Here is a 27,984-nt window from a genome sequence, read left to right on the forward strand (position 1 = left end):
TGATTGATGCAAGCCGAAGGTACATCTGTATCCGCATGCATTTTTGTCCTCCGGAATGTGTTTCTCTAACACGAACTACAAAAGCGGATACGGACACAACACTCATTCAATCAATAATGTAATCAATACAAACAAACGATTATCAAGTCAACGATAGTCCTACGTCAACCTTGCGGTTATATCATAGTTGTAACCCATCCATTTTTCAAAGACTCGTCGGAAATAACGACAATGTAATAGCGAATTTGTTTTTGAAACTGGGTTAGTTCCAAACTGACTCTGTAATAAAAAAAACGTTTTCGGATTCACGAATGAGGCGGTTTGTTGGTGTGGGATATATAGTCTGATTTGTTTATATTTGCGATATTTGTTAACTTAATAATTACTACAATAATCAAGATTCTAATCGACGGAATTGCATTCCTCCCCTGATTGGTGATTTTTTTTTTTTTATCTTCGCTTATTTTTCGTCGGCCTATTTCCGCCACTTTAGTGCCAATCACCGACATCAGGGAGGCGACTCCACCTGTTCCTACCTATCAGACTCAACAACTCATGAGCCGGGCCAACTTCTTTTACTTCCGCTCCGAAGGAAGAGCTGATTGGTGATGAAATCCCTGTTTTTCCCTTGCATGTTTTTAATTCCCTGATATTCCCCGATTTTCAAGGTTTCTCAAGGTAGTATTATAGTAAAACTTTTTTTTACCAGCCCGTAAGAGTTCGAATGTGCTCTTGGAGCGATGAAGGATCACTAAATTCGTTTGGACAATGAGGACACGAATGGGGATGTTCACCTGCAACGAAATTACTTTTTTGAATGGTTCATTGAATTGAGTTTTAGGACAAATCTGTATGAATTCTAACGTGTATATATAGTCTGGATTTAGAATCAAATGTTTTTTCACACTTGTCACATTTAAACGGTATCCCTCCTGAAATATATTATCATTCAATGAGTGAATGTTTGCAAAATATAACAGCACATATTAACCCGTCTTCCTCCTGCGAATCACTCAAATTACTATTCGTTTCCAACAAACCCGTATGAGTTCGAATATGATCTCGGAGAGCTGAAAGTTGCTTAAACTCTTTCGGACAATGTGGACAAGAATATGGACGTTCATCTGCAAAGGAAAGACTCGGATGAAAGATTAATTGTAATAAAACATTCTACTAACCCGTATGACTTCGAATGTGATCTTGCAGCACTGAAGGTCTATTAAACGCCTTCGGACAATGTGGACAAGAAAAGGGACGTTCACCTACATACGAATGACTCTTCTAAATGGTTCATCATAATAAAGCATTCTTTACCTACCCGTATGAGTTCGAATGTGATCGCGGAGTGTTGAACCTTGCTTAAACGTTTCCGGACAATGTGGACAGGAATAAGGACGTTCGCCTGCAAGGGAATAACTCTGCTAAATTATTCATTATAGAAAACCTTTGTTACCAACCCGTATGAGTTCGAATGTGCCTTTGGAGCGATGAAGGATCACTGAATGCATTCGGGCAATGAGGACACGAATAGGGACGTTCACCTGCAACGGAATGATACTGTTGAGTAAAAGATTTAATAGAAAATTATTTGACATACCCGTATGAGTTCGAACGTGCACTGAGAGTCCGTTTTTTGAGCTAAACGTATTTTCACACTTTTCACATTCAAACTGTTTTGCTCCTGAAATAGATTATAAAGATCAATGCTTACAGAAGATAACACCACATATTCACCAATCTGTAACTCCTGCGAATCATCCAAATTGCTTTCATTCCGTTTATTTATTCCCAACAAATCCGAATGAGTTGCTCGCGTATGGTGTTTGAGTGTTGAAGGGTGCTTAAACACTTTCGGACAATGTGGACAAGAATAAGGGCGTTTATCTGCAAAGGAAAGGCTCTGCTGAATGATACATTGTAATAAAACATTCTACTAACCCGTATGACTTCGAATGTGGTCTTGGAGCACTGAAGGTCTATTAAACGCCTTGGGACAATGTGGACAAGAAAAGGGACGTTCACCTGCAAACGAATGACTCTTCTGAATGGTTTCATATAGTAAAACATTCTTTACCCACCCGTATGAGTTCGAATGTGATTTCGGAGTGTTGAACTTTGATTGAACGCTTCCGGACAATGTGGACAAGAATAAGGACGTTCGCCTGTAAAAGAATAATTCTGCTGGATGATTCTGTTGTGTTCACTTTGGATGCAGCGTGTACAAATGCTTGATGATAAACGACATCAAAAGAACAAGAGATGTAACGCTTGAAGGTGACTTATGTGCGATTCACATAGAACGTTACGGAAAAGAACGTCCACGTTCCGTCACCGTCTCCACCAATTCACACATGGGGCCTGATTCTCGAATACACTACGAATACACTCCACGGTGGAAACGGAATGAAACGTATTCGCGATGACAACGGTACAGTGTCGACATCTGGATACGAGATTAGTTTCCCACTAAATTTATCATTATAATATCAAATTATCTTCAGATGAATCTTTTGTATGAGATTATTATATCACATGAAGAAATCAAAGTTTTCCACTCACATTGAATACCAGTTTGATACGAAGAAGTTAATTTTCATTAATGATTTTTTTATTTGAAAAGTGTTCATTCTGCCTGAGAACTCATTATTATCTTCGACACTTCACTAATACTTATGACAGACATACAGCTGTACTACCGTTGTACTTCGAAAATTGTATGTCTGTCACCATGTACAGCGCTAGAACCATGCAAGCAACTCGGTACAATCGCTGTACCTATACCGACCTGTTTTACCGCTGTACATGGCTACAGTTGTACTGTGCGCAGCGCCATAGACGGTTAGTGGTGGGTAGCATGAACAAGCAGAATCAAATCACTTGATAAACGTTCTTTTCTTTGCCTTTTCTTAAGTTAACAACTCAGATTGGAAACTTGTTTGTTGTGTTTGATAGTTTAGACACTAAATAAAAACCTTATTCATTGAAATATGTGGTGGAAATTGGAAAAATATCTGATTGTCAGTTTGACATACGGTACAATGTACAACCAAAGTATGTCTGTCATGGTACGATGGTACCTGTACAACGCTGTACACGTACAACGCAAGTACAGCTGTATGTCTGTCCCTGGTATAACTCGTAAAACGTAGTTCAATGGCGTGCCGTTTATTTCGTTTCCACCGTGAAGTGTATTCGTGAATCAGGCCCATGAAGTTTATCGTGCAGCAGCACCGTCACGTTTGATGACGGTGCTGCTGCACCGGTCATTCCACCGTATACTGTTCACACAGCTAAAATAACATCGATAATGGGGTCGTTTCTGTGGAAACGATTACCAGCACGGGTACCAATTCAGCAACTTGCGAGAAGTGAAAAACAGGGCGGACTGAAACTACAGCTTCCAGCATTAAAATGCAAGGCGTTACTCATAAATCGACATCTGAAAGAAACCGCTTACATTCCGTTTTATAGTTCTTTCTTCGTACAAACAACTCCTTCACCGGCAGATTTCCCGTGTCTGAGACAAATACGGGAACAATTACCGCTATTAACACTTCAAATACAACGAAACCCATCCAGCGTGCTGATTCATAATTTCTTCATTGAGCAGACAGAGCAGCCTAGGATAGAGCGCAAGCACCCAGCGTCAGACTGGCGACGAATATGGCGTAATATCGCATGCAGACAAATTTCATCAAGCCAGCGCAGTGGTCTGTACCTCATCGTGAATGGAAAAACACAACATCGGAAACTTATGCATACTATACAGCGGGCAGATGGAGCAAACTGCCTCCATTGTAATATAGCTGTGGAAACAATAACGCTCAAATTCAGCGAGTGTCCTCGAGTAGCGGCATCTTGGAGACTAATACAGCAAAAACTTGCAGTTATGTTAGGAGGATGGCAACGTCCCTCTTTCGGAGAATTATTACGGCCGTCATTAAATAACATCACAAAAAGCCAACGAATTCAAGTACTGAAAACCTTCACGAATTATGTGGAATTCATAAATGAAACAGAAGGGCTGATAGATACTGCAGCCTTAGAATTAATTTTATTTAGATGTAAACATATAATGACAACTTTTATAGAATGAATAAACTTGACATTGGAAAAAAAAAAAAAATGTCAAACGAATGATTCATTTAATGTTATTCATGGTGTCGCCACCTACAACAGTCTTAAATTGCAATGTCCTCTTTCGAATCGGCATGCCTGGAATCAGTTCTAAATTTAAGAAAAAATCAATGGAAATCATTGAATTATATTATTTAAATGCTTAAACCCCGTAGACATGATATGTTGGCATAAAAAATATAACCAAAATCAAAACAAAAGTCGAGACATAAAGCCCAGACAAAAACCCAATGAACCATCCGTCTCCGTCAATTGAGTGCGCTACACATACAACGTCACGTCACCGTTCCGTCAACTATTCTTTTGGACTTATTTTTCCGACGTCAAAGTTGCCGTTGCTGGTGTATGTGAATGTGATTATGTGATTTCCATGGGAAAATATTTGACATTTCATTTCTTTACGTTGACTTTATGGTGACGGGACGTTGTATGTGTAGCGCCCTTTAAGTGCCAGAGTTTAGTGAACTCCTTAGAAATATGTTTGGTGGTTGAAACCTTGTATATTTTAGTGGCGACGAGGAAAAAGAAGAGCCACTACGCGAGAGCTAGAGCTAGTGGTGATAGAATGAAAGACGGGTGGGTAATGTCGGGGTCATAACCGGGATGACGAAGGACTATACAAAGGAGACAGCCTTTGTTAAATATATTTTTGAATATATTATTTTATTTTCTTCTGCTGCGTGAATACCTACCTATCTACCTGGAAAATTAATCAGTTTACTGTTTACTCTTTATGAATGTTGGTGGTTCTTGAAAGAACCTTTGGTGTTGTGTTTTTGCGTTTTTTTAATTGGATCGTATCTTAAAATTCTTTTGACACCGATCACATTCTGTTCAGATAGCCATAACCTGCCATACAAGTTAAACAAAAATTTCTACATTACTCGGGAGTTAATCAAGCAAATGAAACCAAATTAGGCATATTGAGGTTTTAGGGTGCAATAAATGTTTTTATGGTAGTTAGACTCTCCACCCCCCTCTCTAAGGGCGGCTGCCATACAAATGAAACACAAATTTCTGCATTACTCGAGAACTAATCAAGCATATGAAACCAAATTGGACATGTGGAGGTTTTAGGATGTAATAAATGTTTTTAAGGTGGTTGGATACTCCACCCCCCTCTCTAAGGGGGGGCTGCCATACAAATGAAACACAAATTTCTGCATTCCTCCAGAATTAATCAAGCAAATGAAACCAAATTTGGCATCTGAAGGTTTTAGGGTACAATAAATGTTTCTATGATGGTTAGACTCTCCACCCCCTTTCCAAGGGGGGGGGGTCTGCCATACAAATGAAACATAAATTTCTGCATTACTCGAGAGCTAATCAAGCAAATGAAACCAAATTAGGCATGTGGAAGTTTTAGGGTGCAATAAATGTTTCTATAATGGTATGACACCCCTCCCTCCTCTGGAATGGAGAGGGGGTCCCATAAAAATAATACACATATTTCAACCAAAAATATTCCAACCAAACATGACAATTGAAAATTTTCGGAAAACTCTGAAAGAAAAAGGGAAAATTCGGAAAATTAAATTCCCATATGTTCTACAATTACATAGTGACAAGGGTTGTTAGTCCATTTGATGTTTGCGCTAGCGAAATTGATCTTTGTTCGAAATTGGGAATGGATTTGAATGTGATGAAACACACTCCTACCGCCGGATGTGTTGATAAGAGCAGAACTCGAGGAAGGAATTGACCGATTTAGGGCTGTCTTTATTCTATCATATTTTCTGTACAAAACATTTATTCCATGTAACGGAAAAACATGTTATTTACAAGTGGTTGAAAAATCTTGAACGAGAATTGTGTCTGAAAATAATCTAATATTATAATGTTGAGTTTTGTTAGAAATACTAGGAATTTTATAGTAAAAGGTAAATTCAACGGGGTCGATTAGAAGATCAATCAATGAACAGTTCTGCGATTGGACCCATGAACTTGCTCATAGTAAGAAAACGTGGATGTTTGAAGGTATTGATAATAAAACACAAATTTTGGGCGGGACGAAGTTTGCCGGGTCAGCTAGTGTAGTAAATAAAAATATAGGACCAAAACAAGGGTTTCAAGGAGTTTCCCGACTTTTAGCTAGTTAAGTCAACAAAAAAGCCAATTGAAGTTATCAACCAGCTTCCATCGGATTCCAAGAGCTTTCCTGAAGTACCTTTCAATACAAAGTTATTTTTGCTTAAATGAAAAATTGCCCCGTCGTCTTCAATGATTAATAAAATGATTAGCGCACCGCTTATCGAAAGGCAGTTTGGAAAACTTCAATAAATTATGTATAAAGTCAATTTGTTCATTTGACGAGAAACAAACGATATTTTATTTAATTTTTTTGCGTCGATTTCCAAAAAGTGTCAAAGATAGTAGTGTTTTAGGAAATCGTTTGTCATTTTGCAAATATTGTAGCAAACTCCAATGTTAGCGGAACATTTTGAGCCTTGTATATCCTCAAAACCTCTGTGAACGTTTCATAATAATACGTTTAGCCATTCTTTGTAACCAATCGATGAACCTTTATTTTTTTGACGTAGGACTACGTCTTTCATTTCTATACCGGGGTGTAAAATCAAAGTTTCGAAAACGAAAGCGTTACGCCGGAGACCGAGATTTTGAGCGTTAATAGCTCCTAAACAACTGAACGAAATGGTATGATAAACACTTCATTCGAAAGATAAAATGTCTACGCGTTCTATACTTGTTACTTTCTGATCCAAAAACTTGTTTCAATAGTCTTAAAATTGCTTTCAAAACAGGCTATTGAAATCACCAATCGGTATATAAGAGAGCGCCGCTCGGAAATCCACTCAGTTCAAATTGAACAGCGATTGGAGCATGTTGTCGCTGTTGTGGTGAAGCTCTTCGTTTATCATGAAAGCGCGGAAGAACGGTGTCACCAAGAGCCTGTTTGTGCACCTTAGGCCAGAAGGGAATCCATCAGGAGGAGAGTGATGCCACAAACGGTTCCCCGGGAAGATCTCGAAGCAGCCGCTACACACACACACATACACGCGCGGAATTCTTTCCTTTTTTATGCCATTCAGCATCGAGAAAGATCCGGAAAATAATCTGCCAGTTCCTCTGGGAATTTAAAAATACATTCATGTGAAAGAGTGTATTTGAATGTTTTCTATCCATGTAACACTGTGACCAAATATGTTTCAATCAAGTGATATTAACAGATGGTTATCGAGTTAGCATTAACCACTGGTGGGCTTCCAGTATCGAGGAAAATGTGGAAATATCTAATCGTTACTGGAAATAATCTGCCAGTTCCTCTGGGAATTTAAAATTACATTCATGTGAAAAAGTTTATTTGAATGTTTTCTATCCATGTAACACTGTGACCAAATACATTTGGTTTTGTGATTTTTCAATCAATCGCAATTAACAGGATAGCTTCTGAAGATTATTCTTCCCCATCAGTAGGATATTTCCGTATACAATATTGGATGCATAATCCCTTGTGCCTCCAACGTAACGCTCTCGTTTTCGAAGTCCCTCAAATATTCATTCATTCAGAATGAATTCAGATTCAACTTCAAACAAATGATCTCTAAATCAACGATAGTCCTACGTCACCCTTGCGGTTATACCATAGATATAACCCACTTCCTGTTTTTTTGTCGAGTGTATTAAAAGCACGACATTATTTTGTTTAGGTGCGGGTTTCGATTCAGCTTTCGCTGCTTCACTTATGTTTATTGAGGTTTTGCGAAAATGGAAGGCGAACAACACATTCTCTGATTCATGGGCCAAGTCTCTGGAGATGTGTTTCTGGCAACGCTACTCTTCTTTTAATGGAGTATTTTTTGCAATACGCTTCTATTGGCTTGTCTAGGGGCCCTATGTCACCACTGATGACAGTCGTATCGAGACACTGAGCAATAATAATCCTCGGTACATGACACATGATATAACAGATTCACTATAGATGTTTAAAACAACTCTTCATGAGCACCTTGTGAAGTATGGTCGCATAAAACTCTGCAATGGATGGGTTACATATTATTTGACAAAGAACATTTGATTGAACGCATATATTGAAAAAAAATGAAAAATATGGAATAGAGCATAAAAAATTCAATTATTTTCTGAAGTAATGTCCACGTGGACATCAGGGGGAGGGGTATCAAGAATGTCCACGCTTGTCCACGGAGGGGGAGGGAGGTGTCTAAAATCGTGCCTTTTCTGTCCACGTGGTATGTGGACAGCCCTTAAGTATAAGAAGATCTTCTTCTAGCATGAAAATTACATCCCGACATGAAACACTTGCGTTGATTAATGGTGGGATGGAAAATGATTTTAATAGGGGTCAAGCCGATTAGTGACTTCATACCCATTAGAAATTCAACTTGTTTATCATCATCAGCAGTTATCAGCAGGCCGAACTGAAAATTTTTCAGTCGAGTCAACTCTCTTTTACAGTAATGTTTTTGAATCCGGACACTTTGCATTACATTCAATATCATACCACAGCCATGACATTTTTTGCATGTTGAATTAATGCGATTGATTAGTAACTATCAAGTAACTATCAGTAACTATATTAGTAACTATCAATCGCATTAACACTCCTATTCTCGCGCATTGGTCTGTCAGACCGAGAAATCAATAATTCGTTCATTTCTCAGAAAATATCAACACTACGACTTTGCGATTCTCTCTAGCTTCGTTATTCGCCGTTCGTCATCGTTTAGCGTATCGCATGTGTTGGTACAAAGGGGACGTGTGCCACTTTATTAACACTTTCGGTCTGACACACCGACGCGAGTATAGGAGTAACTTTTTTGGACAAGTGCCTTTTTTCATATTCTAGAATATTGTTGAATGAAATGTATAAATTAATGTTAGTGGCGTGGAATATTTATTGAATATAATGCATAAGATCATTGCCGGACTATTCTTATTTGATATCAATCCCTTTTGTAACTGGATTGAACGGATCCATGTATTAACTATTCGTCGATATATTCGTCGTTAGATTCATACGTTCAAAAGCAAAATATGAATGTTTGACTTTCGTATAGTTATTCGCTAAATATAATGGTCATACATATACACACTTGTGAAAGAGTTTCACTTGTGGAATAATTGTAAACAGTAAATTATCAACTAATCGGTAGCTTATGGTAATTTTTAACAGTTACAGTTTCGGGGTATTTTTTTTTATAATTGACAATATCTACAAGAAAACAAGAAAAACGAAAGGAAGTTCCTAGAAATCCTTCTATATAATCTTTTTAAGCCCCAACTAAAAAAAGGCATTAATTCTTAGTTCACCAAGAAAACAGAGACAAAGAATATTAGAAATATGCAAACTTTATATTCCAGAACATTTATCATCTGGTAATTATCTAGAAGGGCGTTATACATTCTTCTCTTCGATAAAAGACCCTAAATACATGAAATGTGAAAAATATGTTTGTTTCGAGCATGCAGTTATGCTATGTTCTGATACTTAATCCAATGAAACCACAATCGATTAATACCTTTTTATGTTATTTTATAGCTCTTTATACTTCCATGAATTATATTTAGTTGCATACTTTTAATCAATAACAGTGAAAACTTCGAATTTCGTTACTTGTGTTGGAGTATCAAAAATTACTCTATTTTGAGGAGGCTAAATTAGATGACTATTAAAACATAATAAAGACAAAGAAACCATATTTTTTGGCGTTTTTTCATTCAATCATACCCTCTTCTTCAAATAAATGCCGATAAAGCCTGAAAAATACACAATGTCAACATTACAGAGAAGTTTTTCGGTCTGTGTAATGCAAAGTGTTCGGATTCAAAAGCATTACTGTAAAAGAGAGTTGACTCGACTGAAAAGGAAGTCTTGTGAGAGAAGGGAACGAGTGCAGACGTACTTTTCAGTTGCTCCGTTACATTGAGTTCTGTTTGTAAAGCATCTGTGGTGTGATGAAAGTTATGTTTCTAAGGCAGTCCGAAAAGCACACATATAAAATATATTCGTGAATGTTGGCGATCTAACGTACAAATCTACACCTAGGCGGCGCTGCTGTGAAAGTGATGATGGTTTTAAATTTTGCCATGTGAGCTCATGGAAGGTTTGTAGTTTTTTTCCATAAATTACAATGTTATAATCATAAAAGATTATTTGATTGCGATAAGTTTGGAAGAAATTTAATTCTGCGCAATTTTATATATAACATGTTATTTATTTACCTCTTTCAGTAGTGAAAACTATAAAAATATTGAAAATGGTTGAATTAAAGAAGGAAATTCGAGAGCACAATCAAACACAAGTAGAAAAATGCACGATTCCTGCATTTGAGATCTACCTTGGAAAGCCCGGAAGTAAAACATACATGATTTGTTTTCGAGTTTTAGGTTACCTTTGCATCATTTTCTTAGTTCAAAAACAGGAAGTGGGTTATATCTATGGTATAACCGCAAGGGTGACGTAGGACTATCGTTCATTTAGAGATCATTTGTTTGAAGTTGAATCTGAATTCATTCTGAATGAATGAATATTGGGGACTTCGAAAACGAGAGTGTTACGTTGGATGCACAAGGTTTTATGCATGCAATATTGGATACGGAAATATTCTACTGATGGGGAAGAATAATCTTCAGAAGCTATTCTGTTAATTGCGATTGATCGAAAAATCACAAAACCAAATGTATTTGGTCACAGTGTTACATGGATAGAAAACATTAAAATAAACTCTTTCACATGAATGTAATTTTGAATTCCCAGAGGAACTGGCAGATTATTTTCAGTAACGATTAGATATTACCACATTTTCCTCGATACTGGAAGCCCACCAGTGGTTTATGCTCACTCGATAACCATCTGTTAATAGCACTTGATTGAAACATATTTGGTCACAGTGTTACATAGATAGAAAACATTCAAATAAACTCTTTCACATGAATGTATTTTTAAATTCCCAGAGGAACTGGCAGATTATTTTCCGGATCTCTCTCGATGCTGAATGGCATCCAAACGGAAAGAATTCCGTGCGTGTATGTGTGTGTGTGTAGCGGCTGCTTCGATGGTCACCTTCTCTTCTCCTGAAGGATCGGCTTCTCTGTGCTCCCTCACAGTTTCAAACAAACTGCCTGCGTTTCAGGGCAGATCTCGATCCTTCGCCGTCCAGCACCCTCAGCAACGATGTTGTCTTGTCGATGTCCTCACGAAAAATGAATGCGTCTCACCACCAGAATATCGCTTAAGTATGCTTTTTGTGCGTGATTGAATCGAGAGAAGGCGTGGTTTACGATGGCAATTTGGAAGGCAAACTAGAGGGGAATGAACTCTCTGAGCTCGGAACTTTCGGCGACTGAGCAATAATCGATTGCGGGCGCATACAATATTGGATACGGAAATATCCTATTGATGAGGAAGAATAATCTTCAGAAGCTATCCTGTATATTGCGATTGATTGAAAAATCACAAAACCAAATGTATTTGGTCACAGTGTTACATGGATAGAAAATATTAAAGTAAACTCTTTCACATAAATGTATTTTTAAATTCCCAGAGGAACTGGCAGATTATTTTCAGTGACGATTGGATATTTCCACATTTTCCTCGATACTGGAAGCCCACCAGTGGTTTATGCTAACTCGATAATCATCTGTTAATAGCACTTGATTGAAACATATTTGGTCACAGTGTTACATGGATAGAAAACATTCAAATAAACTCTTTCACATGAATGTATTTTGAAATTCCCAGAGGAACTGGCTGATTATTTCCCAGCAATGATTAGATCTTTCCGGAACTTTCTCGATGCTGAATGGCATCCAAACGGAAAGAATTCTGCGCGTGTATGTGTCGATCCTTCGCCGTCCACCTCCTCCAGCACGTTAGGCAACGATGTTGTCTTGTCGATGTCCTCACGAAAAATGAATGTGTCTCACCACCAGAATATCGCTTAAGTTCGATTTTTTTTTGTAGAATTGGGAAGATCGCGATCCTATGAGTCAATCGTATGTTGTTAATTCGTTTAATAGTAAGGATATTTTCCTGTTATCTTCTCAGGTAATTCATGATGCCGCGTGTTGTATATCTAAAAATTAGAAAGCTCGCGACCTGATGACTTACGAAATATATCTTTATGTAATTTCATAGCAGAGATATTTCTCAGTTACTTTCTAAGGGCTAATTTATGCGTTGTCGGTTGCTCGGTGCGAGTTGAACGCCAAACGGGCCGACGCGTGACGAGCGTGCCCATTCCGCGGGGTTTGACTTTGATTGGCTACTCGCTACTGACCTATTTCAAAGTTTTTTTTTGTTTTTAAACTGGCCAATACATACAAATCAAATGTCAAATTTCTTTTAGTAGCCGAGTGATTGACAGCGTACGAGTGGCCCTTGAGATAAACCATGGATAGCCTCTGTAGAATATATAGATTTCTCTCGATTATATTCTCAGGTTTCCCAAAGTTGACGCGGAGAGTTATGTCGATGAAAGGTTGCCTAGAGATAATTCGTAGAGTTATGTTAATGAAAAGTACGTACGATAATTAATAGGAAACAAAGATTTCTGTCGCTTAACTACTCAGGTTTCCCAGGGATAGCTCTCCGGCGTAGCGATTGGATTTGGATGAAGAGTACACGCGATAAATAATAAAATATATAGTCGGTCTAATTCATATTACAGGGTTTCCTTTTCAATATACCTAAAGACAATTTCTGCCGCGTGTCGTAACACAAGGTTCTAGGGTTTTTCGATTCGTCGAGTGGCCGATAGTTCGCGTTTACATAATCACATCACTTACCACAGTGAATCCTGATTTTTACCTCTCCCAACTAACAACTATCCCTTCCTTGATAAACGCTAGGGAACCACGCTATAGAGGCGACCCTTCTGGCCTTCGGGCGGCGATTATCATACCAACATTCCTTACCTTCCCCTGGTGACTGTAAGGACGTGGCCGGCGTCGTTATTGACCATTTAAAGCTCGAATCACCGAAAATTGCACAAAAAATCTTGTCGATGTCCTCACGAAAAATGAATGCGTTATTGTACGAACCTCTGGTAGCTTGCTAAGCTGTGATCGCCGAGGATTTTTTATTCGGCGGTGGTTCTATCGCTATTTTTGCGACCGCTCTAGTTGTTTCGTTGGCGGGGCGCGTCCATATATTCCGTGACGCTGCCTGTGAAAATCATTTGCAACCGCTAGTGGAAATCAGATGGCGAGGACTTTTCCTGGTGCGATTTCCTCGCTTGTGCGAAGGCCAAAGCGAAGCGGTCTATGCTGGCAAACTGAGAGCTTCTGAATGCGGTTGATACCGTTGAAGGTGTATGGCACGTTGATTGGCCGTGAAGGGTGAGAATTTGGACATTTCTGATAAGCCAATTTCAACTATTCTTTTTTTTTTGGTAATTCGATTGTGCGGAAACCTATTGTGGTCAATTCTCCATTTTGCATTTTCCCTATTTCTGCTTGGATAATAAAATACAAAAGAACCAATTCTGTAGACTTTTGTTACAAAATGGCTAAAGAGCAAAATACAATGATCACGACCATTGAACAATATATAAGGAACAAATCCTTTTCAAATTGGGTGGAGCGCCTTGATTATTATTTCATTGTGGGCAACATCCTGGAAGACTAAAAAAAAGCCTTTTTGATCACGCTCGGTGGAGATGATATTTTTAACGAGTTGAAGCTTCTCAATCCCAACGGGGCTTTAGCAACGGTTGGCTATGGCGACATGGTAGAAAAGCTAAAAAGTAGATTTGAAAAAGCTGAATCAGACATGATTCAGCCAAGACGGGTCTATGGTACTAGGTGAGGCCGTTTCGTCACTAAGTTGGTGAGGGGAGCGGTATATGAAAACAGCACGGAAGAAAGTAGAAGGGGAATTGTTTGCTTGTAGCGTGAAAGAGACAGACTGATCACGAGCGAGCTTCGGCAATAGCGTATTGTGTTTTGTTTACAAACAAAACACAGTAGACTTCCAATATGGCTGAAGAGTGGTTTTAGCAAGTTGGCCCACCTTAGTATATACTTCTAGGCGCCTTGGATTCAGCGTTTCAAATTTAACAATCGGGTTCAACAACCTGATGAGTCTGTCGAGAATTTTGTTCTCAGTGTTAAACTTCAAGCAGAATTTTGCGGATTTGAAAATTTCAAGGAAATGGCAATACGTGACCGCATTGTAGCGCTGAAGCCCACCTGCTTTGCAGCAACGCTTCTTGAATGAGAAAAATATTTCTCTGGAAGATGTTGAGAAGATTGTGGCCACATGGAAGTTCGCTATAGCTAGTGCCAGATCATTAGGAGTATCGAATGCCGGATTTACCCTTCATAGATTACCTTCGAGCTTTGAGTTAGCGAATGTCAGTCAAGGTTTCGGTCAAACTGCTGCAGTTCGTGAGCTAGTGAAGTATCGTTTAGGCTTCCAGCCCTATGATAAAACTAATCCAAATAAAAATAACAGACAAGACGAGGACTGGCAAGGCAGACAAAGGCGGCGCTCGGATTACTGCTCCAACATTGTGTGTGATATTTGCGGCGTGAAGAGGCATGTGAAGCGCAAGTGCTACAAGCTGACGAACCTCAAGAAGAATGCAGTCAACCTGGTGGACTCGTGTAACCCTGAACTCTCAGCTGATAGGCAACTCAGCGAGTTGTTGAACTGGATGCACAAACGGCAAACGAACCAAGCGACAGTAAAGATGACGATAATTCAGATGAATTTGAATGTATGCATGTTTCGTCCGTGGACAGGGTAAGTGAGCCGTGTCTGATTGAGCTGTCGATGGAAGGTAAACCCATAAAAATGGAGGTTGATTGTGGTTCGTCTGTGTCTGTAATTGGAAAACATTAGTATTCTCTAAATTTTACAAACCCTTTGGAGAAATCAAGCAAAGAATTGATGGTTGTCAATGGAGCCAAATTGAAAATTAAAGGAGAGGCGGTTGTTTTGGTTATATTCAAGGGAATTGCACAAAAATTGAAATTGTTAGCGTGAATACTTCACATGATTTTATTCCATTGTTTGTACAAGCTGTATTTCTTAAACGCTTTTGACGTAGGACTACGTCTTTCATTTCTATACCGGGGTGTAAAATCAAAGTTTCGAAAACGAAAGCGTTACGCTGGAGATCGAGATTTTGAGCATTAATAGCTCCTAAACAACTAAACGAAATGGTATGATGAACACTTCATTCGAAAGATAAAATGTCTACGCGTTATATACTTGTTACTTTTTGATCCAAAAACTTGTTTCGATAGTCTTAAAATTGATTTCAAAACAGGCTATTGAAATCACCAATCGGTATATAAGCGAGCGCCACTCGGAAATCCTCTCAGTTCTAATTGAACAGCGATTGGAGCATGTTGTCGCTATTGTGGTGTAGCTAACTTCGTTTATCACGAAAGCGCTGATGAACGGTGTCACCAAGAGCCTGTTTGTGCACCTTAGGCCAGAAGGGAATTCATCAGGAGGAGAGTGATACCACAAATGGTTCCCCGGGAAGAGATCGGAGCAGCCGCCACACACACACATACACGCGCGGAACTCTTCGTTTGGATGCCATTCAGCATCGAGAAAATTCCGGAAAGATTCAATCGTTGCTGAAAAATAATCTGCCAGTTCCTCTGGGAACTGAAAAATACATTCAAGCGAAAGAGTTCATTTTAATGTTTTTTATCCATGTAACACTGCGACCAAATATTTTTTCAATTAAGTGCCATTAACAGGTGGTTATCGAGTTAGTATTAACCACTGGTGGGCTTCGAGTATCGAGGAAAATCGGGAAAAATCTAATCGTTGCTGAAAAATAATCTGCCGGTTCTCCTGGGAATTGAAAAATACATTGATGCGAAAGAGTTTATTCTAATGTTTTCTATCCATATGACACTGCAACCAAATACATTTGGTTTTATGATTTTTCAATCAATCGCAATTAACAGGAAAGCTTCTGAAATTATTCTTCTCCATCAGTAGAAAATTTTTGTATCCAATATTGTATGCGCGCGCAACGGAAAATGTTTCGCATCGCGAAAATTATATAATTTTCAATTGATTATTGCTCAGTCGCCGAAAGTTTCAAACTCAGAGAGTTCATTCCCCTCTAGTTTGCCTTCCAAATTGCCATCGTAAACCACACCTTCTCTCGATTCAATCACGCACAAAAAGCATACTTAAGCGATATTCTGGTGGTGAAACGCATTCATTTTTCGTGACGACATCGACAAGGCAACATCGTTATTGAACGAGCTGAACCAGCAGAACGAGCTGGACGGCGAGGGATCAAGAGATTCATTACCTGGCCTGACCTAAAATGCATTCAGTTAGTTTGGAATTGTGAGGAAGCGCAGAAAAGCCGATCCATCAGAAGAAGAGAAGATGATCGAGAGAATACCAGCATCGAAAAACGGTTCCGTTTGAGACATCGAAGCAGCCGCCACACACATATATACGTACGGAACTTCTTTCGTTTAAATGCCATCCAGCATCGAGAAGATTCCGGAAGAATATTATCGTTGCTGAAAAATAATCTGCCAGTTCCCCTGAGAATTGAAAAATACATTCATGCGAAAGAGTTTATTTAAATGTTTTCTAACCATATAACACTGCGACTAAATACATTTGGTTTTGTGATTTTTCAATCAAGTGAAATTAACAGGTGGTTATCAAGTTAGCATTAACCACTGGTGGTGGACTTCGAGAAGAATCGAGAAGAATCCGGAAAGATGTTATCGTTACTGCAAAACAATCTGCCAGTTCCCCTTGGAATTGAAAATTACATTCAAGCGGAAGAGTTTATTTTAATGTTTTCTATCCACAAAGTGCTGCTGCGATCGAATACATTTGGTTTTGTGATTTTTCAATCAAGTGTAATAAATTAGCAGGAAAGCTTCTGAAGATTATTCTCCCCCATCAGTAGTATATTTTCGTATCGAATACAGTTTGCGCGCGCAATGGAAAATGTTTCGCATCGCGAAAATCATATCATTTTCAATTAATTATTGCTCAGTCGCCGAAAGTTGCAAACTCAAAGAGTTCATTCGCCTCTAGTTTGCCTTCCATATTGCCATCGTAAACCACACCTTCTTTCGATTCAGTCACGAGCTGGATGGTGAGGGATCAAGGGATTCATTACTTGGCCTGACCTAACCTGAAACGCATTCAGTTTGTTTGGACTGTGAAGGAGCGCAGAAAAGCCGATCCATCAGAAAGAGAAGAGAAGACGACCGAGAGAATACCAGGTTCCGCTTGAGGCATCGGAGCAATTGCCATACACACACACACGCATACACGCGCGCAACTCTTTACGTTTGCTGGTTATCGAGAAGAATCCGGAAAGAAGTGATCGTTGCTGCAAAATAATCTGCCAGTTCCCCTTGGAATTGAAAATTACATTCAAGCGAAAGAGTTTATTTTAACGTTTTCTATCCATATAATACTGCGACCAAATACAATTGATTTTGTGATTTTTCAATCAAGTGCAATTAACAGGTGGTTATCGAGTTAGCATTAACCACTGGTGGTGGACTTCGAGAAGAGTCCGGAAAGATATCGCTTCTGCAAAATAATCTGCCAGTTTCCCTTGGCATTGAAAATAACATGCAAGCGAAAGAGTTTATTTGAATGTTTTTTTATGTTTTCTGCGACCAAATAAATTTGGTTCTGTTATTTTTCAATCAAGTGCAATTAGCAGGAAACCTTCTGAAGATTATTCTTTCCCATCAGTAGGATATTTTCATATCCAATATTGGATGCATAAAACCTTGTACCTCCAACGTAACGATCTCATTTTCGAAGTCCCCCAAATATTCATTTATTCTTTCATTCAGAATGGATTCAGATTCAACTTCAAACAAATGATCACTAAATCAACGATAGTCCTACGTCACCATTGCGGTTATACCATAGATATAACCCACTTCCTGTTTTACGAAAATGTTTTCCAGGTACTCGTCGGAAGCGTGCCGGTGGCCGCTCATCGCACGCAGCTACGGAGAATCAATGATGACCGATTACAGAGGCCGAACGTTGTTGTCTTTAGTCGGGAAGTGGAACCTGAACAGTTTAAGACAACAAGATGGAAGTCGATGATGACGATAACGGAGGATTCAGAGGATTCCATGAGGAAGCCATCAGACTCTAGCGAAAATGTAGATTCATCATCGATGACTCGGATGCACCTGCAGATCACGTACCACGGCATTCGAAACGAGCCCGGAAGGCAAAATTCTCCAACGATTTCGTTTACTAAAAGTGAACTCGAATTGAAATCAATCTCGTGAATTTTGTAAATATTTGCTAATTTTTTGTAAATACAAGACTAACGTTTAAACGTTTAAACGTTGGTTAAGAATTGTACAGTAATTGAATAGCTATCAGTGAACTTTAGCTTCGCGTTCAGTTTCATGGATTATATGTTAGTTTTCATGCATGAAACCTTTCTTTTAAAAGGGGCAAGAGCTGTTGTCCTCAGAGACGAACCAGCCTACGGCTGAAAGTCTCTTAAACAAAGACAAAAAAAGCTGTTGTGTCTACTTTGGATGCAGCGTGTACAAATACTTAACGTCATCAAAAGAACAACAGATGTAACGCTTGATAACGCTTGAAGGTGACTTATAAAGAAACACCTGACCAGACAGTCAGAACGTTCTCGACCAGAGAGACAAAATGGTCAATAACGACGCCGGCCACGTCCTTACAGTCACCAGGGGAAGGGAAGGAATGTTAGTATGATAATCGTCGCCCGAAGGCCAGAAGGGTCGCCTCTATAGCGAGGTTCCCTAGCGATTATCGTGGAAGGGATAGTGGTTAGTTGGAAAGGTATGAATCAGGATTCACTGAGGTAAGTGATGTGATTATGTGAACATGAACTATCGACCACACCACAAAAGGAAATTGTATATATATATATTGTATATTATTATTCATCGCACGTATTCTTCATTGAACTCATATTGTGATCGTGGAGTCCTCTTTTGAAGATCTGAGAAGGTAACAGAAAGAACTCCTTTTAAATCACATGAAACGGAGCATATTATTTATCGAATTCCAATCGCGTCAGCGAGCGCTTAACGAATCGTGATATATGATTTAAACTATAAAAACCATAAAATTTAAAAATTTCTGATTTTAGATTTTGAATATCATATTTTTAATTTTTCGGATTTTAGATTATTGAATTTGAAATTTCTGGATTCATAGCCTACCATCGCTCCCCCACCAAAAACAGCATCTGCTCCCCTCCACCTTCACTAATCCCACGCCAAGCCCAACCGTAGACTGTTGGAAGTGCCGACCAGAGCAAACCCCCAAGATCACCAGACCGGCAGACGGACGTTGCTAATGCGAGCAAAATCCACTGAACACATCTCCCTCAACTTCTCTCGTTATCAAATAAGTAACCGGGAGAAATGTTCTATAACATAACGCACCTACGGGGCGCGCGTCAAGTTGGAGGGCGCTTCCTAATCGGTTCACGTCTCGACACTATATGTATCTTGATTCATCGTACGTTTATTCTTCCATTGAATCATTACGCAATTTGATGATTTGAGCTGAAATAGACTTACACTTCGTAGTTGCTCTCCGTGATCGACCAGAACCAGCGAAGTTGCACAAAGAACACACCAACTTTATATTTTGTAATTTATTGAACATTTATTCTTCCATATACACCCAATGAGGTACATATAGAGGTGGAGCAGTAGGTGAAGTGTATCTGTATTGGCAAGCAAAATATCGTGTCGTAATTATTTGCATTCAATATGGAATGTATATGGCAGAAACAAAACAATGTTGAAAGTACATCAATTTCATAAAGGTAAAATAATGAAACTTCGTTTGATTCTATGAACTATGAGTGAAAATGGCACATGGAAATACCACTTTTATCCGTCTTTTTCGACGTGATTTCACAAATATTCACTTCACCCTCTCACATTAGCCTAATATTCAGCTGGAACTCTACAAAAATGTACGTTTTTAATTGGTAAATTACTTCCTGAAAATAGCATTTTTACATGGATGCGGTGGGCAATTAAAGATAAACACAACGACTGACGTCACTATTTGCGAAATGGTTATGGCAGCGCATGCTATGTCGCTCGAAATTCGACCATCTTCATTACCTTTTTTCCAGGACATTGATATACACCAATGCGACAGCGAATAGTCTCAACGAGAGCTCTAAAAAGTCAACCGTGAGAAATCCGTATAAACTTCATAATTCATGATTTATCGTGCGTTGATTATTCGGCATATAGTGGTACGCGAAAGGTCTCCATAATCAGCCCTTAAAATGAACCGGGAGTAATCGCATATTTAAAAATAACGGGCGATAAAATTTCAATCCTATGCTTATAGAAGCGACACCGAAATACGATATTTTTGAACTTTCCACAAACAAAAAACACATTATTTTCACATAAACATTCCCTATAACCAAATTGCCGAAACCATGTTACCACAACTACAATACAACATAGCTCCCTATCTGTGGGAAACCTGAGAAGGTAACCGAGAGACCTCTAAAACCAATAAGATCAGAAATATACGCATCTTCTCCATCTATAATAAATCTATTCAGAGCAACTATCGCCCTTTTTCTACACAGCGAACCATTTACACAGTCAATCCTACATTTACTATAAATTTCTATTCCACACCGCACGTAGAGCGACGGAAAATCATAACAATTGAAATAATGTTACCTTTATTGAATAGTTTTTAAATTGGTAATTGAAAATACTTTTGCGTTCGCTTGCATAAATATTTCCAAATGCATGGGCCCCTCAGAACCGCTGAGCCCCATGCTCCCCTCAGAGCGGCGAGAATAGAGCATCAAATCCTCGGCTCCCACAAACACGTAAACATCAAACGAAATGAGATACAAAAAAAACCCACAGGGCTCTTGCTACGCATACATGCAAAGCATCTATTGGGCAAACATCGCTTGTTTACGTTCGTAATTTCTTTGCAGCAGCAGTGGATTTATTATCAATCGGCGTCTTGTTCTTGATTTAAATATAGATGAGGTATTTCTACTAGCGCGTTAACAGCACTAACATGAACTTTGTGAAACAGTTTTTCATAGCTATTTCAAGCTATTTCATGAACAACAGTTTTTGTGTGACACATAATTCTTAATTTATTAGCACTCATTTCGCAATGTTCATTGAGCGCTAGATTTGGATCGAAAAATTGGCGGAAAAAAAGTTAACAACATGTTCAGATCAAGATCAAAGTTACAGAGGCTCAGGCTCACGTTTGAATGATTCCTTGAATTTTCCATGAATTGGTCAACTGATGATCCGTTTCCGATCAATTTGCTTATAAACATATTTAACTTCTCCGCAGAGCATTCAGGTACCCGGAATTCATAACTGAAGAGTGGTAGTTTTTTTCTGGCTGAATATGTCCTTAATTTCAGCATGGTCAACCGCCTTTTGGCGGAACTATCCACCAATTAAGGATGTCTGCACCGGAATGTTCTTCTTCACGAAACCAGCTACTTCTTCACGAAACCAGCAGCATTCAGGGTAAAAAGCAAAAAATCTACATGGGAACATACTTCTCCCAATTCAGCCATACAATCGCAATGTACAATTTGCACTGTTTCTGTGGAACTTTTTGAATAATCAATCTGCTTCCATAGGGTGCTTGCAGCGTGCATATGTATTAGTAATCTGTTGGGCAGGCAAAAGTGATCGCTGCGTACGATTTATATGGATCGACAAAATTGAGCTTTGTTTAAATTATTATTTTAGCGAATAGTCACAACAATTTCGTGCTACTCTATATTAATAACATGCGAATATATGATTCTTTACATGAAAATATTTACTTTTAGCGTCAACGCCATATACACGGAGAAAAATTTAAATTTATGTTGTGGCTATGATCTATATCAATAGGTTATTATTATTATTATAGAATAGCGCGTAAGTTTGGAAATATTTCGCTAACAAAATTATTTAAACAAAGCTCAATCTAGTCGATCCATATAAATCCTATGCAGTGATCTCTTTTGTCTACCCAATAGATTACTAATACTCATGCGCGCTGCAAGCGCCCTATAACACAACACTTGAAGAGAACGAGAGAACTAGAGGATAATGCACCCAAAGGACCCTGCATACAAATAAGGCTCATTCACCGAGCAACCGACTCCAAAAGCTCTTCCCGATCGGCACCTGAGACAGACTACTACTAAACCCAGCGTAAGATAAATAGAGATAGAAAAGAAGAAAACTTGCTCCCAGTTAAAGAGCGAGGATTAAATAACCACTCAGTCTCAGAGATTCAATCGGCACAACTACATTCACCCCCATACAATACCCCACACACATTCGTTCCGATCCTGCGAGGGTGACTGTGACGGGGCGCGCGTCAAGTTGGAGGGCGCTTCCTAATCGGTACACGTCTTGACAGGTAAACGGATGCCGATTTAATAACTACGACGGAGTGAGTGTCAAGGAGGGCGTCTTCAAACTGGTGTATACCCCACGAGAGCTGCTGTGATGGAGTGCGCGTCATGTTGGAGGGCACTACCTAATCGGCGCTCCGATGGGAAGAGAAATCCTGCGAGGGTGACTGTGACGGGGCGCGCGTCAAGTTGGAGGGCGCTTCCTAATCGGTGCACGTCTCGACAGGTAAACGGATACTGCCGCGGAGAACAGCAAAAGGCCTGCCTGACAACGCCTGATCGTGGCCTGGATGGAGGAACACCGCGAACATTTCGAAGGAACGAGCATCAAGGATGAAGCCACGATCAAAATGGTGAATACCCCACGAGAGTAGCTGTGACGGAGTGCGCGTCAGTTTGGAGGGCACTGCCTAATCGGCGCTCCGTTGGGAAGAGAAATCCTGCGAGGGTGACTGTGACGGGGCGCGCGTCAAGTTGGAGGGCGCTTCCTAATCGGTTCACGTCTCGACAGGTGAGAAACCCCGCGAGGGTGGCTGTGACGGGTTGCGCGTCAAGTTGGAGGGCAATTCCTAATCGGTTCACGTCTCGACGGGTAAATTCAAAATGCCTGCGAAGAGGACATCAGCGCAGTGGAATTAATAACGAATGGAAAGAAAAAAATATTGAGAAAAAGGGAAGGACAACGCTAGTTAGCGTTGAAAACTCGAGAAGTGCATGAGCACAGCCGCCCCCTGAAGTAGTCGCCTAGATGTGGGCCCAGGGGGAATAAGGCAACGAGTAGAGGGCTTGGTTTTTGTGGGTGCGATCCCCACTCGACGTCTGGGTTAACCCTTCCCAGGTAAGGCTGGTAGAGCGTTCCTCACCTCTTTAAAAAAAAAAAAAAAAAAAAAAAAACACACATTCGTTCCTCTCTCTCTCTCTCTCTCTCTCTCTCTCTCTCTCTCTCTTTCTCTCTCTCTCACTCACTCACTCTTTCTCTCTCTCTCACTCACTCACTCTTTCTCTCTCTCTCACTCACTCACTCTTTCTCTCTCTCTTTTTCTCACTCAATCACTCTTTCTCTCTCTCTCATTCTTTCTTTCTCTCTCTCTCTCTCTCTCACTCTTTCTCTCTCTCCCATGCACGTTTGCATGCATCGATGCTTGCGAAAACGTACACGAAAACAACTCGCACATATAACATAGCGTACAGTGTGTGCGCGCTAATTTGCACGCCTAATACTTACTAATACTAATGCGAGGAACTTTACACCCTACTTGACAAATGTCTAAGTTCGTTGGTTTGAGTTCACGATGGGTAGAACAAAAAACGGTCCATTGATGGGGTGACTACTTTTTAGCATCAGGAATCAAGTTTTCGTTCCTCTTTATATGGACGTGCGTATGCGGGTACAAAATTAGTATCAGAGAGAAATGGAAATGTGGATTGAAGTCGGTTGAATGAAGAGGCAATTCTAGCTGATACCTCTGGACTGTAAAGGGAATAGTGCCCATCACCGGAACTTCAAAGTAAAAAAATCACAGAGCAACCAATACTACGTCCGTCTTCAATGGCTGCTTACGAGAAACTATGTGTCTTCTCATTTCTAATATGTGTCCGAAAAGTATTCATGAAAGTTCGTTGACCCGGACCAGAGTTTAGTGAACTCTTTAGAAATATGGTTAGTGGTCCGAACCTTGTATATTTTGGATTCATTGTAATAAAACATTTTTACCAACCCGTATGACTTCGAATGTGTCCTTGGAGCACTGAAGGTCTCTTAAACGCCTTCGGACAATGTGGACAAGGATATGGAGATTCACCTGCAAAGGAATTACTCTACTAAATGATTTATTATAGTAAAGCATTCTCTACCTACCCGTATGAGTTTGAATGTGATCTCGGAGTGTTGAAACCTGCTTAAAAGTTTCCGGGCAATGTGGACAAGAATAAGGACGCTCGCCTGCAAAGGAATAACTCTGCTGAATTGTTCATTATAAAAATTTATTTACCAACCCGTATGAGTTCGAATGTGCCTTTGGAGCGATGAAGGATCACTGAATGCATTCGGACAATGAGGACACGAATTGGGACGTTCACCTGCAACGAAATGATACTGTTGAGTAAATGATTTAATAGAAATTGATTTGACAAACCCGTATGAGTTCGAACGTGCACTAAGAGTCCGTTTTTTGAGCTAAACGTATTTTCACACTTTTCACATTTAAACGGTTTTTTTCCTGAAATAGATTATCAATTAATTTTTGCACAAAATAACACCATAGATTCATCCGTGTGTAACCGTATGTGATCTTTCTCCTGTGAATCATCCTACTTACTTTCTATTCGTTTCTTTGTTTCCAACAAACCCGTATGAGTTCGAGTATGATCTCGGAGTGTCGAAAGTTGCCTAAACACTTTTGGACAATGCGGACAAAAATAAGTACGTTCGCCTGCAAAGGAATAACTCAGCTGTATTGTTCATTATAGTAAATCTTTTTCACCAACCCGTATGAGTTCGAATGTGCTTTTGGAGCGTTGAAGAATCCCTAAATGCCTTTTGACAATGTGGACACGAATAGGGACGTTCACCTGCCGAGAGATGATTCTGTTGAATGGTGGATTGAACAGAACTTTCATTAACAAACCCGTATGTATTAGATTGTGCTTTTTGAGTCCGTATTTTGAGCTATATGTATTTTCACACTTTTCACATTTAAACTGTTTCGCTCCTGAAATAGATTATAAAGCTTACAATGCTTACAGAAAATAACACCACATATTCACCCGTTTGTAACTCCTGCGAATCATCCAAATTACTTTCTGTCCGTTTATTTGTTTCCAACGAAGCCGTATGAGTTGTTCGCATATGGTGTTTGAGTGTCGATGGGTGCTTAAACACTTTCGGACAATGTGGACATGAATAAGGACGTTCATCTGTAAAGGATAGACACTGCTGAATGATTCATTGTAATACAACATTTGACTAACCCGTATGGCTTCGAATGTGGTCTTGGAGCACTGAAGGTCTATTAAACGCTTTCGGACAATGTGGACATGAAAAGGGACGTTCACCTGCAAACGAACGACTCTTCTGAATGGTTTATTATAGTAAAGCATTATTTACCTACCCGTATGGGTTCGAATGTGATTTCGGAGTGTTGAACCTTGATTAAACGCTTCCGGACAATGCGGACAAGAATAAGGACGTTCGCCTGCAAAGAAATAACTCTGCTGAATAATTCATTGTAGTGAAACATTTTCACCAACCCGTATGAGTTCGAATGTGCCTTAGGAGCGATGAGCGATCTTTAAATGCATTCTGACAATGTGGACACGGATAGGGACGTTCACCTGCATAGGAATGATTCTGTTGAATGATTGATTGAATAAAACTCTCTTTAACAAACCCGTATGTATTAGAATGTGCTTTTTGAGTCCGTTGTTTGAGCTAAATGTATTTTCACACTCTTCACATTTAAACGGCATTCCTCCTGAAATAGATTCAGATCAGAACAGCCTAACTTGTGTGCAACCGCATGTTGTCTTTCAACGGTAGTCTTCCGCGGAGCTCTTCTTACCTTTTTGTCGTATAGAAGATGAGTGAACTTCCTTCTGCGAAGCATCCAATTTACCTGATATTTGTGTACTTGTTCCAGTAACCTTAATTTTCTCGATAAAGAATATCTCTTTGTTTTCTTTTATGATTTGTAATTCATTCCGCCCATTCGGCCCAAAATCCACTATTGAGTCTCCGTCGGAAATGTTATCATTATCCGGCAGCTCGTGGTCATCAATCATTAACTCTGCCTCTATCTTGATGTCAGTCGGTTCGGTGCTGGGTAAAATGTGGAAGCAGCTCTCGGGAATGTTGTGGACGGTTATGAATTCTTCGCGGCATTTGTCGCATATAGGATAACTGCTCAACTGGGAAGTGAAACTGCTCAACTTCTGCATGATAGTCTTTAGTTTCTGCTCTTGGTGAGAGGGGACTAGCACGTGACGGAATTCCTCGTTGCATATATTGAAGCAAAAGCTGCATTGGTCACTGTTGATATGAATAGTGGTTAAACAGTGTAATTTAAAATATCATCAATACATATCGATCTCAATATGCATACGGATCGCAAATATTTGATCGACTATTAAGAAATTGTTATTTAAAATTTACCAAATAATGCCTTGTTATTAAACCACTTGTGATTCATCAGTCTTGGCTCAGAGATTTACATCATTTTAATGTATAAGGGAGGGTTTAGACTAGTGATATATTCGTGTGAAGAAATATGATGAGATTTATAGAAATCGCATCAACCGTTTACACTTGCGCGAATTAATATAATGAATATATTCATACTTTCAGTGAATTTATTCACTTGAAGTAGGACTGCATCCAACTTTAGTGATTTCTCACCAGTGAGAAATTCACCAGCGTTTACACATGCTCGAATTGATTCTATACATTCTATACGGTGACCGGAATAAATCGCCACAGTAAACAACTGCAACAGAAACAACCGCTTAGAAAAAGTGTAGTAGGCTAGAAATATTTGGCGCGGGAAAAACATCATGTGCCTCACATTTCTATTATAAATTTATTCTCTTGTTCTCGTTTTTCGAAATTTATTCTGAGGACAATGTAATGGGGACGAAGTCCCCATTTGGCGAGGATAAGGAATCGAGGCGGCCCATGCCGCCAAGATGACGCAATCCGAGTCCACCGCCGACCCGCCGTCGGAAGCGGCGGTGTCTCGCACGCAAACCTGGGATCCACTGATTGCCCGGTTAGTTTGAAACATAGGATACGATCCTTTAGCAATGTCCGACCGAGCTCTAGCGAGCGTCGGACGGTATACGTCTGCCCGGGGCGTTACGTTTGCCTGGGGCGATACGTTTGCCCGGTTAATTCTTGTTTTGAAATACAATACCGCGCCACAATATTTATAGCCTACTACACATTTTATAAGCGGTGGTTTCTGTTGCAGTCGTTTTCTGTGGCGATTTATTCCGGGAACCATTCTATACATATATACCTCGAAGAAGTGTATCATATATAGTTTTTACCGTTTACATCTATTTTTAGGTGAATAAATCCATTTAGATAATGATCTCCCTAATGTAATAATCGCCATAATCGCTCAAACGGCAAATTAGTTCCGACCTGCAATAGTGGGTTCCTAGAAATTTTCCCAATATACTTACAGGTTGTTGCCAACTAATGCCATCTCACTTCACTAGATTTGCTTTATTGGATAAAATCAAAACTTAAAATTGTCCAGTAACAATTTATAAATCAGGGAATAGTAACTCGAAGCGTACAAAGGGATTGTTGTTGCTCTAAAGCGGACCTTACACCACGGCAGTGGAACTCCGTACAAATCACTCGTCGAAAAGTGTCTCCTCTTTCACCGCTTGTTTACATCGACGAATATATTTTTTTCCAATATTTTTCGCAAGGCGCCTAGAAGTATAT

General features: G+C 39.5%; 1 protein-coding gene across 6 annotated transcripts; it reads right to left on the reverse strand.

Moving 5' to 3' along the window:
* Positions 1-320: 320 nt before the first annotated feature.
* Positions 321-27,936, reverse strand: LOC129777209 (zinc finger protein 271-like). Of its 6 annotated transcripts, none has more exons than XR_008743221.1 (24): positions 27,714-27,935; positions 26,093-26,559; positions 25,922-26,005; positions 25,782-25,865; positions 25,643-25,726; positions 25,503-25,586; positions 25,299-25,448; positions 25,160-25,243; positions 25,020-25,103; positions 24,851-24,964; positions 24,668-24,751; positions 24,528-24,611; positions 24,391-24,474; positions 24,251-24,334; positions 2,079-2,162; positions 1,939-2,022; positions 1,735-1,884; positions 1,598-1,681; positions 1,458-1,541; positions 1,319-1,402; positions 1,179-1,262; positions 992-1,124; positions 865-932; positions 321-794 (listed from the first exon to the last, which is right to left on the reverse strand). XR_008743221.1 is itself a non-coding variant. In XM_055783346.1 (23 exons), exons 1-23 carry the CDS (start codon positions 27,734-27,736, stop codon positions 917-919), a joined length of 2,397 nt encoding a protein of 798 aa, XP_055639321.1. In that variant the 5' UTR covers positions 27,737-27,935; the 3' UTR covers positions 321-916. The 6 variants fall into 6 exon arrangements, 4 of the variants coding, with proteins under 4 accessions (XP_055639321.1, XP_055639324.1, XP_055639323.1 ...); XR_008743222.1 differs by having other exon boundaries at positions 321-808; XM_055783346.1 differs by having other exon boundaries at positions 321-932.
* Between the last annotated feature and the right edge of the window lie 48 nt (positions 27,937-27,984).

Source organism: Toxorhynchites rutilus, chromosome 3 (genome assembly GCF_029784135.1).
Source record: "Toxorhynchites rutilus septentrionalis strain SRP chromosome 3, ASM2978413v1, whole genome shotgun sequence".
NCBI lineage: Eukaryota > Metazoa > Arthropoda > Insecta > Diptera > Culicidae > Toxorhynchites > Toxorhynchites rutilus.

Excerpts from the sequence above, each read along its gene's own strand:
- LOC129777209 (XM_055783346.1), bottom strand. The coding sequence starts at position 27,736 with ATGGCATTAGTTGGCAACAACCT. Across the intron at positions 25,244-25,298 it reads TTCGCAGGAGTTACAAACGG|GAGCGAAACAGTTTAAATGT; the intron begins GTGAATATGTGG and ends AATCTATTTCAG. Across the intron at positions 24,752-24,850 it reads AACAAAGAAACGAATAGAAA|GAAAAAAACCGTTTAAATGT; the intron begins GTAAGTAGGATG and ends AATCTATTTCAG.